The sequence below is a fragment of the Maylandia zebra genome, linkage group LG12 (assembly GCF_041146795.1).
Source record: "Maylandia zebra isolate NMK-2024a linkage group LG12, Mzebra_GT3a, whole genome shotgun sequence".
NCBI lineage: Eukaryota > Metazoa > Chordata > Actinopteri > Cichliformes > Cichlidae > Maylandia > Maylandia zebra.
In genome coordinates, this window is record NC_135178.1 from 12,867,812 (window position 1) to 12,881,734 (window position 13,923).

The 13,923-nt window shown below is 39.5% G+C and overlaps 1 protein-coding gene across 1 annotated transcript; it reads right to left on the minus strand.

The window, feature by feature from the left end:
- Nucleotides 1-805: 805 nt before the first annotated feature.
- On the minus strand, nt 806-13,120 carry piwil1 (piwi-like RNA-mediated gene silencing 1). The gene is made up of 21 exons (XM_024804347.2): nt 12,962-13,120; nt 12,428-12,539; nt 11,188-11,293; nt 10,759-10,887; nt 10,445-10,659; nt 10,004-10,125; nt 9,624-9,704; nt 9,022-9,219; nt 8,555-8,663; nt 8,162-8,288; nt 7,699-7,816; nt 7,228-7,342; nt 6,961-7,148; nt 6,720-6,792; nt 6,282-6,482; nt 5,824-5,927; nt 5,559-5,629; nt 5,321-5,474; nt 4,918-5,043; nt 4,623-4,770; nt 806-1,229 (listed from the first exon to the last, which is right to left on the minus strand). Exons 2-21 carry the CDS (start codon nt 12,494-12,496, stop codon nt 1,113-1,115), a joined length of 2,571 nt encoding a protein of 856 aa, XP_024660115.2. The 5' UTR covers nt 12,497-12,539; nt 12,962-13,120; the 3' UTR covers nt 806-1,112.
- Between the last annotated feature and the right edge of the window lie 803 nt (nt 13,121-13,923).

Below are 13,923 nucleotides of genomic sequence, written 5' to 3' on the forward strand. Positions count from 1 at the left end.
CCAAAATATATTTGATCTGAAATACTTTTCTTCAAGCCAATCCGTCAGTGATGCCTGTTCAGTGTCCCACTTTATGTTGGTGCAGGATACAAGTACTGTATATCGATATATCTATATATATATCTACACCTTAATGTAGAGTAGTGAATGTACAATGAATTGAAGGCCAATGTATTTTCAAAGCTGCCCTAAGGGATTGTGCAGATGTCCATCCTTGTGCGTGAAATGGAACAGTCCACCTCCTCCTACCTTACATCATTCAGTTTCCCCATTTCATCCTCCCATGCCGTTTAAATCCAGACTATTTTCTATACACAAGAGTTGAACTGAAACTGCCAAAAACAAAGAAGAAAAAAAACAAAACAAGAATGTATGCAAAACATTCTGATGCTTTCTGTACAATTCTCGGCCAGACCGCCATCTGCACCTACAGTAAACTGATGAACACCTTTTTCCTATTTACGAACCACTTCCTCAGACATTGCTTCTCTTCATTTTGAGTGACTGTTGCTCTTTTTGTACTTTGTCCATTTGTAAAATTGTTTTTAAATGTTTATACTTGATTTTCAGACTGCCTTTTTTGTACATTTAAATTTATAATCAAACAGTTTAAGCTTTCCCCATGGTGTCTTGAAGACCATATTGTTTAAAAGTCTGCAACTGTGTGCTAGCTTTATGATAAGAATTATCAGCCTATATTGATGGTTACAAATTATTGTGTGGGTGTGCATGTGCAATCTTTTATATAAAAAAATAAATAAATTTGATATTTTGTAATGTAATATTGGACTGACTTGCTTTGAAATGCCAGGAATTACAAACAGATTTATTGATTTGTGAGTAAATGAATACAGAAAGTGTGACAGCATCTAGGTTAAATCTTGTGCTGCAAATGATAACAATAAAAGGCTCAAATATAACAAAACCAAAGATTAGAGATACTCAACAAAAAAAAAGACTTTCCCCATCACTTAAAGTATAACTGATCGAACTACTGCATTCAATTTGGCCTCCGAAACAACAACTAAGCTCAAACAACAACAACAACAACTAAGCTCAAACAACAAAAACAAGTAAATAAGATTTTCTATGCAAACTGGGCCTTTTTATCTTTAAAGGTAGAAAAGCTGGTCATCCAGCTTCATATTGGGCTCTTTGTGGATGCTCTGACCCACAAGGAAAGCCAACTTGTGGGCGTACTGGCAGGGAGCAGGCACTCTGATGATCCCCTAAAGCACAAAGAAAAACAATCAGGCATGACCAACACAATGCCAAAGCCAGTGACATTTACACAGTCGGGGAAAATTATTTGATCCCTGCTGAATTTATACGTTTGCTCACTTACACAGAAATGAAGTCTAATTTTTAATGGCAGTTTTATTTTAACAAATACAGAAAAAAAAACATATCAGAGTTATGAATGGATTCACATGTCACTGAGTGAAAAAAAGTATTTGATACACAAGTAAAACACAAGTGGGTACTTGGTGAAGGAACTCTTGGCCAGTACAGCCGTATAGTCTGTCACCAGGTTTGCACACATCTCTGGAGTGATTTTGGCCCGGTCCTTTTTACAGAAACTAAATCCTTTAGGTTTCTCAGTTGCCACTTGGGAACTCAAAGCTTAAGCTCCCTCCACAGGTTTTCTATACAATTGAGGTCTGGAAACTGACTAGACCACTCAATGACCTTAATGTACTACTTCTTTGGCCGGTCATCATCATGGTGGAAGACTGATTCGGACTAGGGCTGCCACGATTAGTCGACTATCAAAATCGTCGACGACTAATTTAATAGTTGATGTGTCGTTTGAAGCTTTGTAAGATCCCAAAAGACGCAGGAATAAGTAGTAGTATTTAAGGGTGTAATAACGGACTGAAGCAGAAGATGGCAGCACTGCATGTACAAGGATGCCAGCTGCCGTTAAACCTTGAAGAAGAAGAAGCAGTGTCCCAGAATTCGTAGCGCGGCCCTGCTCAGTTTCTAACAATGGCGGCAGCTAGTTAGTTTTAATATTACTCTTATTATTCTTTCTGGGTCACAAAATAAACGCTTAACATCTTTTCAGGCGAGAATGTAGCTGTGTAAACTTCAAATATCTGCTCAGTTTATCAAGACACCACATATTTTCAAAAGCGCTCCGACGTTTTCGGAGACGCCTGTTACCCACCAGCTCGATAGCGAGCCGGGGTTCAAGGCTCACCAGAGCCGGTGAGAACACCGGACTCCCGGCAAATCGTTTTCAAACCCAACGCCGTCTTTCGCTACTCAGGTTAAACATATATAAGTCAGTTAGATAACTTAAAAATGTTATCGTTTGGCTTTTTTTTATTTTTATTTTATTTGTTCCTGAGTAAATCGGTTTGGCTGAGATTAAATTTATAGTTTTTACACAGCTGAATAAACATCAAGCAGACAACTGATTATCAGAAGTGTGAGATGCGCGAGAATATACTCCGGTGTCCTGTTATATTTTAGATAGCAAGGAGCAACGGCTGAGTTTATTAAACTCCACCGAAACAATCTGCAGATTTCACTAAACTTTAAACTATCATCTTGTCTTTATTTTTAGTTAACACATACCATAAACACTTAAAGCTGTAAACTAATGATAGTTATATAAGAGCAGATGCTGCTGGTGCAATAAGCTGTACGTTTTACGTCCAATGGATGCATGATCTGATTAGTCGACTAATCGCAAAAATAATCGGTGACTAGTCGACTATCAAAATAATTGTTTGTGGCAGCCCTAATTCGGACCCACATTTAGTCTTCTGTGCTCTTATCGGAAAAACACCTCCAAAGTACAAAGTTTCCACCTTCATGTTTGACTGCAGAGATCATGTTCTTTGGTAATACTCTGCATTTCTTGTCCTACAAACTAGGGCTGCCACGATTTGTCGACTAGTCACGATTACGTCGACTATCAAAATCGTCGACGACTGATTTAATAGTCGACGTGTCGTTTGAAGCTTTGTAAGATCGCAAAAGACGCAGGAATAATAGCAGGATTTAAGAGTGTAATAACGGACTGAAACAGAAGATGGCAGCACAGCATGTACAAGGATGCCAGCTGCCGTTAAACCCCGAAGAAGAAGAAGCAGCTGTGTCCCAGAATTCATAGCGCGGCCCAGCTTAGTTTCCAACAATGGCGGTAGCTAGTTAGTTTTAATATTACTCTTATTATTCTTTCTGGGTCACAAAATAAACGTTTAACATATTTTCAGGCGAGAATGTAGCTGTGTAAACCTCAAATATCGGCTCAGTTTATCAGGACACCACATATTTTCAAAAGCGCTCCGACGTTTTCGGAGATGTCTGTTACCCACTAGCTCGATAGCTAGCCGGGGGCTAGGTCACTAGCGCCGTGAGAACACCGGACTCCCGGCAAATTGTTTTCAAACCCACCGCCGTCTTTCGCGACTCAGGTTAAATATATATGAGTCACTTAGATAAATTAAAAATGTTGTTGTTTGGCTTTTTTTTTTTTTTGTATTTTATTTGTTCCTGAGTAAATCGGTTTGGCTGAGATTAAATTTATAGTTTTTACACAGCTGAATAAACGTCAAGCAGACAGCTGATTATCAGAAGTGTGAGATGCTGGAGAATATACTCCGGTGTCCTGTTATATTTTAGATAGCAAGGAGTTTATTAAACTTTACCGAAACAATCTGCAAATTTCATTAAAATTGAATAAACTATCATCTTGTCTTTATTTTTAGTTAGCACAGACCTTAAACACTTAAAGCTGTAAGCTAATGATAGTTATATAAGAGCAGATGCTGCTGGTGCAATAAGCTGTAGTTTTACGTCCAGTGGATGATGATCTGATTAGTCGACTAATCGCATAAATAATCGGTGACTAGTCGACTATCAAAATAATCGTTTGTGGCAGCCCTACTACAAACACAGCGGGTTGAGCTGATGCCAAAGAGCTCAATTTTGGTTTCATCTGACCGCAGCACTTTCAAAGCGTTCTCTAAATCATTTAGTTGTTCACTGGCGAACTTAAGATGGGTGTGCCATGTGCCTTTCTGGTGTCCGTAGTCCCAGCTGCCTTCAGATCTCTAACAAGCTCCTGGCATGTAGTTTTGTGCTGATGACCACCTTTCTTGTGCACCCCATGAGCAAAGATCGTATGTGGAGCTCCAAACCGAGGGCAACTGATGGTCATTTTATATTTCCAGATAATTGCACCAGTAATTGTCACCTTCTTACATCCCATTCCCCGTTTGTCCTTTGACAGCTCTTTTTCAATTACTGAAAAATATAATTAATTGAAGAAATTGATTCTGTAGACAGGTGTGCTTTATAATTAGACACTCTTGAACTCCTTGATTGTAATTTGCCAATTTGAGTCAGAATTCTGGCTGGGTTGTAGGGGATCAAATAATTATATCACTCATTGATTTTTGACTGATATTCTCCCTCCATTAAAATTAAATTGTATTGCTTTGTAAATTTCTAAATTAGAGTCAATCATTCAAAAATGTCATCATTTAATGAAAACTCCTTAAAAACACTGAGGAGAAAGACACCTGATTATGACCAGTTTAGATGAAGACAACATTTTCAGTGTAGAAAGATTTCTACTCAAAAAGGTCACTCTGATGCCAGCCTACCTGCCAGTTGTAGTACATGTGGCAGAGCTTGTAGGTGAGCCGCTGCATGTGATCTGGCTTGAGTCCACTGGTGTCATACACGACATTGTAGTGGGTTGGTGAGACACTCCCACTGCGAACAGCTTGGCTCACAATATAGAAGTCATACCTAGAAAACAAACGTGCCACAGTACTGTCACAATACAACTGCTCCTATGTAAATATCAAAAGACCGTTAACAGCTTAAAAAAAAAAAAAAAAAAAAAAAAAAAAAAAAAAAAAAAAAAACCCCGCCCCCCCTCAAAACAAGACGTACCACTCTGGCCGGGTGACCTCTGCGTCAACGATGGTGCCAGGAGGAGGATTGGACACCTTGCCATTTATGTGGGCGAAAAACCTGCTGCTTATGCGCTTCTTCACCACCACCACACTCAGCTTTGGGCTACAACAAAAGGACAGAGGCTCTGGGAAAACCTGACACTTCTACTAAATAATCTCAACTTTGTTCTTTTGATGCTCAGGAATAAATACTAACAGCACTACAAAAATGTCCATGTTCCAACCAGTCATTTTACTTTACTGTCCTTACAATTCTCAAATCAAAGGAAGGAATCATGTATGACCATTTGTGTTATCAAATGCAAATTTAACTGCCTCTGAGGGCAACCGTTTTTAGAGATTTAAAAAACACCATAACCGTTGGAGATGTAAAAACTCACTTGTAGTCTTGCCCCATTGACTTGATGGAGTCCATGATCTGCTGAACCTCATAGTTCACCACACTGTGCAACTGCCCATCCCCCACTCCGTCTCGGTAAACGATGATGCGTGAAGGCAGACAGCCATTGAACCTCAAATACTCTTTCAGGGCAGCTGGAAAACAAAGTGTTAAGACAGTTTCTGAGATCCTCTGTGTATTTAAAAGTAAAAGTTTTTGAAATGACAAAAGAAACTTGCCACTCAAAGTCTTCTTCAGCTCATCCATGATCTCCTGACCTTTGTGCTGCAGCACACACTTTGAGAACCACCTTGAAAAACATTTGAATCATTAACTGTACTATTGCATTTAAAGGCTGGGAAACCACACACACACACACACACACACACACACACACACACACACACAAAACGCCAAGTGAGGCCTTGTTTGCACATGTTGAACATAACCGAGAGCATTGCACTGCTCCCAGTGTGAATTCCCAACTCAGTTACAGAAACCAACCTGCTCATGCTTTGGTTGAGACTGGCCACTAGAGCACCAATAGACCTTTTCCCAGCAGCGGTGTCATGGTAGCAGTCGATGCCCACGATCATCAGCTGTTTGAGCTGCACAAACATGACAATATCACAAGGGGTTGCCACAGCAGGTAGCTCCGGATGTATGACTTAGCAGATTTTCTTTCTTTTTCTTAATGTTGGACAGCTACAGAACCATAGATGATTTCTGCACCTCCAGAGATCAAACTGGGGATCTATTTTTAAGAAGTCATCCCAAGGACAGTCAGAGGCATTGTGAACCCAATCAAACCAGTTTTGGATGAAAGGGAAAAAAAAAAAAATACATTCTCATCTAAAGCACCAGAAAGTTTAATCAATTCAAAAGTTACTACTCTTTGCTTTCCAAAACACCTTAAACTTTAATCTCTGACATCTGAAGTATTTAGTTTGTGTGGGACTTACAGGGATTTCCACACTCCAGAGTTCCCCTCCCATCTTGCAAGCCATCTGCAGCACAATCTTTGTAGCTATAGTCATGAGTGCCTGAGGTCGGCTGAGGGTACGGGCCACCACACACTGGCTGGGAGTGGGGCAGTCCACACAAAGGAACTTCTTAACGCTGTCATACTTATCCTTCCTGTTGTTGGGGAGGACTACCACCACCTAACAAACAGAAACACCTTGAGGTCTGGTACCGCTTTGGGAAACGTCAAAATTAAGATCCCTGATGGCAAAAATGCAATGTGACATAACTACAATACACTGACCTGCAGTTTCTGTCAGTTATAAAAAATGGCTACAATTCGAGCATTTAAATGCAAATGTGGTTCATAAAAAACATTTTAGACCTGAAAACTGAAATGTAAATGTACAAGTGTGTGCACTTCACACATCACCAACCATCTCTATCTGGGGTCCAACACTGTGCCGCAGGGCTGCGAGGAGAGATTCCTGATGATCTTCATACTGTATCCTACAGAAAAACAAGGATGCACGATAACGTTTGTGAATTAAAAAAGAAAAAAAAAAAACCTACAAGTGTTACAGTCAAAAATTTCACTTTACATACGTGACAGTCCATTGTGATAAAAAAAAAAAAAAAAAAATGTGTTGCAGAAATACTTAAAAATGCTAAACTCACATGACAGGTTTTCCCATGGCGATTCCCAGTGGGCCTGAGACTCTGCTGAGAGTCTGTAGAAGAGAACTGGCTTCATTGCCGTTACGACGGGTGTGAAAGAGGAGCCAGTTGTTCAAGGGAGGAGCGCTCATCACAGCTAATCCACGCATCTCTTTGGCCCAGTCAGCGGCCCAGGGGTTGTAGTCATACTATGTGATAATTATATTAAACATATTAAATGAGCCCTTAAATGTATCTGTTTAATTAACTGAGAAGAAGAAATTATACCGATCTTGACCCCTGGTAAATCCTCTCCACAGGGAGGACTCTGCCAGCCAGATTTAGAAGTTGCTTATCAAAGCTGAGTCCCCACTTATCCAACTCGGCTTGCGCGTCAGCGTTCCTGTGAAATAATTTAAGCTGTAAATCAAAGCCAGGAATCTTACAGACAGAACATAATGACGAAGAAATTTGCAGTCAACTTTTGAGTATATTATCAGAACACCCAAAGTGTGTCTGAGATGAAGACAACTTCTAGGAAAAAAAAAAAAAAAAATCAGAGCTTTAATTGTCATGATCAATTGAAAATATATGCCTCAAAAATCACTTCTCTTAAGCACAGTATAGATGTGACAAGTCCAGTATTAACACTAAATCATTGTTTTATATATTATTGCCTAGCTATTAAAGACCACCTAGGCAATAACTCAAAACAATCCGTTTATTTCTATTCTGATTCTACTAGTGACTGTCACCTACCTCTGTATATTAGTGATAAATCTGTTGAGGCGTCCCTCCCTCTGCTCTGGGGTCAGTCTGGTGTGGGTACTCAAGTCCTTCATGATGCTGAAATCAGCTCGCATCTTATCAGTCAAGCCTGTTAAACACAACCAATCAAAATGTAAAATATCCAATTCCTATAAAAAGTTAGTTATAATAAAACAACTTCCTTGTAAAACACATCTGAGGCCAATGTTTCAGGTATCAGAATAAACAAACTAAATACCTTCTTGTGGATTACTATTAGTGAATCTAACTGCAAACATTTCTGACTTGTACCTTGTTGAAAGTGGTACATACATGTTTGTAAGATTAGCATTGTAACTTTAATGCAGACGGACTGAGGTCCTTAGACGTGAAGCGTATATTTACAGATGCCTGCAGATGAACAAAGAGGCACATTTATCCGAAAAGGGCCAAATGGCACAGAATAAGGTTAAACCTGTTAGGTAGCACAGCTCTGGGATAAGCATGGCTGGACCAGGAGGTGGCGCTCCAGCAGGACCCATCCTCTTCACATAGCTGATCAGCAGCACCTGGTTTTCATCAGTGATGTCCAGGCCATATTGCTAAGAACAGGAAGTATAAATATTTGAGTGTGGACTGAAACTGAGGCAATTTACCATAAAGTTACTACTTGCAGCACTTTAAAAACTTTGCACCAGTGACACTAAATGCAAATTCTTTCTTAAATTTTGCATCTGAATTTTAGCCCTTTAAATAGTTAGATAATTTTAGTTCCATTTCTTATATTTGCCTTTGCCAGTAATTGTCCATGTAATGAGAACTTGAGGGCTTTTTTTTTTTTTTTTAATGTTGAGTGCACAATACCCACACTCTTGTAGTAGTTCTTAAAGGAAGTGTCAGCATCTCCCCTCTTGAATGTGTTGCTGGGAGTGTGATCCCAAGCAATACCATCAATCCGGTAGGTTTTGTTGTTGTACCTAAACATTAGAAATAAACACAAGTAGTAAGTCACATATGATTACACATAAGCACTGTGAAACTAATGCATCATCGCACAGGTGTCGAACTCTAGGCCTCAAGGGCCGGTGTCCTGCAGGTTTTAGATGTGTTCTTGATCCAACACAGCCAATTTAAATGGCTAACTTACTTCCTAAACATGTCTTGAAGTTCTCCAGAGGCCTGGTAATGAACTAATCATTTGATTCAGGTGTGTTGACCCAAGGTGATATCTAAAACCTCCAGGACACCGGCCCTTGAGGCCTGGAGTTCGACACCCCTGCATTAGAGTGATACACATCACAAGTACAAAAACAAGATGCTAAATGCAAATCTTACTTCGTGAGGATTATGAGCCCGACAAGCTCCTTCTCACAGATCTCAGTAAAGCGTTGACTTCCACATTGCTGCCTCAAGTTGACCATAAAGTCGAGGACTGTCTCACTGCGCAGCACCTTGTGGCTCACGTCAGTGCACATCATGATACAGGACTCGTACTGCAAGATGTTGGTGGTGTACCCTGGCCAGATGGTCAACCTAGCATAAAATTTTTAAATAAATACAAATAATAATTATTTTTTTAAATTACGTAATTTCTAAAACCGTTAAGAATACATTGCTTTTACTTTGACATTTATGAGGAGTTTAAAAGTTTCAGATCTAACCGACACCATCAGGTTTTAGAGGAAATTGTTTTAGCTCGTAATGTTTTTTTTAAATACCTGTTGATAAGCAAATACCCCCCAAACCCTTTTCATCTGGCAACTATGCCAGGCACAATCATGTATGAGTGGGCAAAAACTGTGAGGACTTTGCCTGCAGACGGTCGATGTTACTGTGTACTGAGAAAAATAAGTTCATTCATGTTGATACATATAAAAACTTTTGCAGTTAATGTTAGGCCTTAAATTTTAATATAAGAAAAAACAAAAGAACTATACTTGTGCTGTGGGATGTTAAGGGGATCACTGGGGCTGTAGTAGTTGCGTCCAATCTGCTGCATGTTGAGAATTCTCAAAATCCTGTAGACATTAAAGCTTCCAGTCATCAAAAATACTTTGGTGAGTTGTACCAACGTCAAAATGTTTGCAATTAAATGCAACTATTTACTTTACCGATCAACAATCATAAACTACGAATCAGTTGCAAATCACTTCATTAAATTGGCAGACGCATTCGAAAAATATTGCTGCGCATCACTTTTTAAAAAGAAGCTCTGAAAGCTCTGAAAGCTATGAAGCGCCTTGAGGCGACTTTTGTTGTGATTTGGCGCTATATAAATAAAATTGAATTGAATTGAATTGAAAGGTGGAAAGCTTACCTTCGGAATATGATATTGTAAAACTGAATGCACACTGGTGAAGAGGGTGGCAGTTCATTCGTCAGGGTGATTGTTATCTGAACCTTCTCTCCATTTCTGGTCTCGCTATAGACCACAGTCTCCTAAACACGAGGGTTAGACACTGGATAAGAGGAAAATCCAGGCTTGTCAAAAGACCACAACTTTCCAAGCCACCAAGCAACGCCTTTGTCAACTCCTGTGCCATTTATAATATAACAACTACTACTTTGAAAGAATTACAGGAATTCAGTGTTTTGCAATCAATAACTCCAATCTCTCAAGAGATTAACACTAACCTGATCATTCAGGCTGACTGATTTATGGAAACCAACTCTTTTTACAATGATAACGAACAGGCAATTCCATCTGCGTGCACAAACACTTTCTTCATAACGCGCGATGTTTGGAGCATCACAGTACCTTGCTGTGCAATCTGTTCGGCAGAAAAAGCAGAGCTCCATCGAAGCTCCGTGCTGAGCCAAGTGTTTCCTCGTGCTGGAAGAGGAGCGCAGATCTCAGGCGTCGCGACTCCATTTGTGGTTTGAAGTCCACATGGTACTGATACAGAACCCACTGAGGGCGGGACAGGATGCGAAAGAAGTTTGCGGTCAGCTGAATGGGATTACCAGTTACTCCTGAGGAAGTGAACACACACAGAATTTTAGTAGTAATTTTCAAACCTCACAGATTACAGAAAGTTACATTTGGCATCGTTTCGATTTAAAACTACTGACCGCATTTGGATTCCTTCACATGCTCCATTGCCTGCCTCGTGTTAACGCCTGCATCATGAAAATCCCGGCGGCGTCCACCTCTTTCTCCAAGCTTCACCTGCTGAAATCCAGCTGAAATCTGTAGAAGAGCTAATGAAAACAAATGAAGACTGTTAACAGTCCACATGCACTAATATGAATGTAAAAAACAACAAGGCAATAGTGTCGGTCTACAAATATATAATCTGCATTTTACATTTCTAGCAATGCACAGAAAGTGTTATCGAATCGGACTGCCTTATTTCTTTGCACAATTAGAAGAGATGGTTTCCTCTGCAGTGCAGTCCTCATCAGTTTACATTTTTAACTTTACTTATAAATGGAGTAAAGAAAGGACAAACAAAGATATTTAACAGAAGAAATGTAGCTCGACTTTTTGTTTGACTGCACCTTCTGCACTGAAGGGTCCTGGAGCACCTTTCTGCCTCCCTCTACCACCCAGGTCCCCCGCCTCTGGGGGAGGGGCAGCTGCTGGTGCCGGCTCTTGGGCCTGACTCTTGAAGAAAAAAAACAAAAAAACAAAACAAAAGGAAGGTTGGAGAAGTGACGTCGCTTTAAGCATGGTCATTCTTTTCACGAGAAGGAACTTAACTCTGCAGACACATTTTTGACAATTACTTTTAATGTGCGCATCCAAGAATGAGATAAATATACCAGAGAGAATGTTTTCCCTTTACATTTTCCACAGCACATTAATGCTGCAAGTTCTCAGTATTTTCTGTAGTAAATAAAGAATTACGCTTGGAAAACGTTTTTCACACCTCGGCTTGTTTCTGCATTTTATGCAACAGGGTGAGACAAAATTATGTAAAATCATTTTAATCTGGAAAAATTCAGATTTAAAGTCCAACTTTAGAAATGACTGCCACTGTGTGCCGTTTCACTTTTAACAGGTGAGAAGAACAATTACGTTCTGTAAATGAAATGCTGAGCATGTTTTATGCAGTACATGTCTTTTTCAAAGAGTATGGGCAATGACAACAGTGAGTCCTGTGGATAATGGAGAGAATTCCCACTGTGACAAAAAAAAATAAAAAATGCAGAAATGCAGTCCTGACACATCATTTTTCTTAGTTTCATGAGTCACTTCCATTTTATTTATACAGAATGGGTTAACAGCTAATTATTTCAAGGTATTTTATATAGTGAGGTAGATCTTGATAATACAAGCACAAAAACAAATGGAGCAACCCTGCTGGTGCATGTTTGAGGCAAATTTCAGTATAGAGGGAAAAATACTGGCAGTCGGCACTGCCATCCCTCAACCTTTTAACTCATATGGTACCAATTTGAAAAGCCTAGATGATTTCCTTATCCAGTTTTGAATTCACAAACTTGTCCAGTGCGCATGCCCAGCGGTGTGAGGACATCCTATAAGCCTTTTCCGGGTGAGGGGTACAAAAGAAATAACAAAAAACCCCATAATAACTTGTTGGCATTACAGATACAGACCATTGGGTAATATAAGGCTTGGCACAGTAAATATCAGCCTGTTGTCTTTCTATCGGCCATGCGGCCTAAGCTGTATGCACCACTGACCCCTGCTGAATCAAAGTAGTTAACCAGCGTGTAACGGGAATATGATTTTTTTTAAAGGATTATTTAACAGTAAATTCAAAGGTGTCCTTACCGCTCCAGGTGCTGCAGTCTCCTGCCCACGCGCTCTTCCTCTGGATCTCGCTCGTGCTCTGCCAGTCATTTTCGCCCCCTCTCAATTTTTTCGGCTGATGAAAAGCGATACTCTAAATTTTCAGCGATTAAAAAAATGCAATTAATTTTTGCCAACCAAAATTTACCGTTGCAAAAACATCAAGGCCCTCTACTTTTACCCCGCCGCCATTTTGTGATCAAGTAGAATCGTTACACCTGATGCTAGCTAATGACCACATGCTAACGAGAAATCCGATTTTTGTGTACGATTGTTTTACAGAATAAAATGTGACATTCTTGTTTGCACATTAATTGCATGCGTTATCCAAGATTTTGACTGTAAATTGTAGCGTTTTTTGTCAAATAAATAGAGACCAATGCGTTAGCTAATTAACATCTGCCCATTAACGGTAAGGCTATCATTAATCGATTTCAATATCAACTTTAAGAGTCACTCTCAATATTTACTGTCGTTTTCAACACATGTTGTATGATATTAACTAAGAATACTCACTTTATTTTTTTCTTTTCTTATTATAAACCGTCCTAACTTTCCCTTACAGCAGGTGTCCCGGTCAAAGAGGAAAATGAAATGTGCACAATGTACTTATAGGCCGCATCACTGAAAAAATTAATACGCTACTGAGTTTCATCGACTTTCTCAACAAACGTCTTGAGATTAAATAATGTATTTAATCCACATATCAACCATATATTATAAGTATATTATAATTATATCCGGGCAAAACGGACCCATCCATGACGGGATACCTGTAATTACAAAATGCACTCCCCCCCCCCGAACTATGTTTTTAAGCGGAGTGGTTTAACCTGATACGGTGGTTGTGTGTGCATTTTTTTAAAATAGTGTGATTTCAATTTTGGCCACTAGATGTCAGCAAAGCTGTAGAATTAAATTTACAGACTCAGGATGACCGCTAATACAGTTCATCCAGCCTCTGATGCGGGCCTTAAACATATGGTTGCTGGTTGTTGGCCTGAGATTTCACCCGACAGGCCAGTAAGAACCTGTAAGAATGTTTCCTAAAGAATGTTTCCTAAAATTTCACCTTGACAAGGATGACTTAGAGTGTGTACACCATATAACATAATCTATAAAAGATTATCTTCTTAAAAATAGCCTATCAGTTCTTTTAGCTAGTATTAAACCGAATGAAGGTGAACAAAAGAGGGCTGTACAACTCACTGAATGAAAGTCAAGTGATAACTGTGAGTGATCTTTTCATGACTATATAGATGAGGGCCTTTTTCCAAGGCAATGAAGGCTTTGTGTCATTCAGTTTCTGTGCAAATGTAAACTTATCACCATGATGACAGAAATGTTAATCCAGAAGTGTGTTAAATGGCTTACACAAAGTCAGCAGTTTCTTTCAAGGCCTACCTAATCATGAGCCATTATTTCCTCACAGACTTTGCCTCTCTTCTCAACATCTCACCATTTAAAACACAACTTGG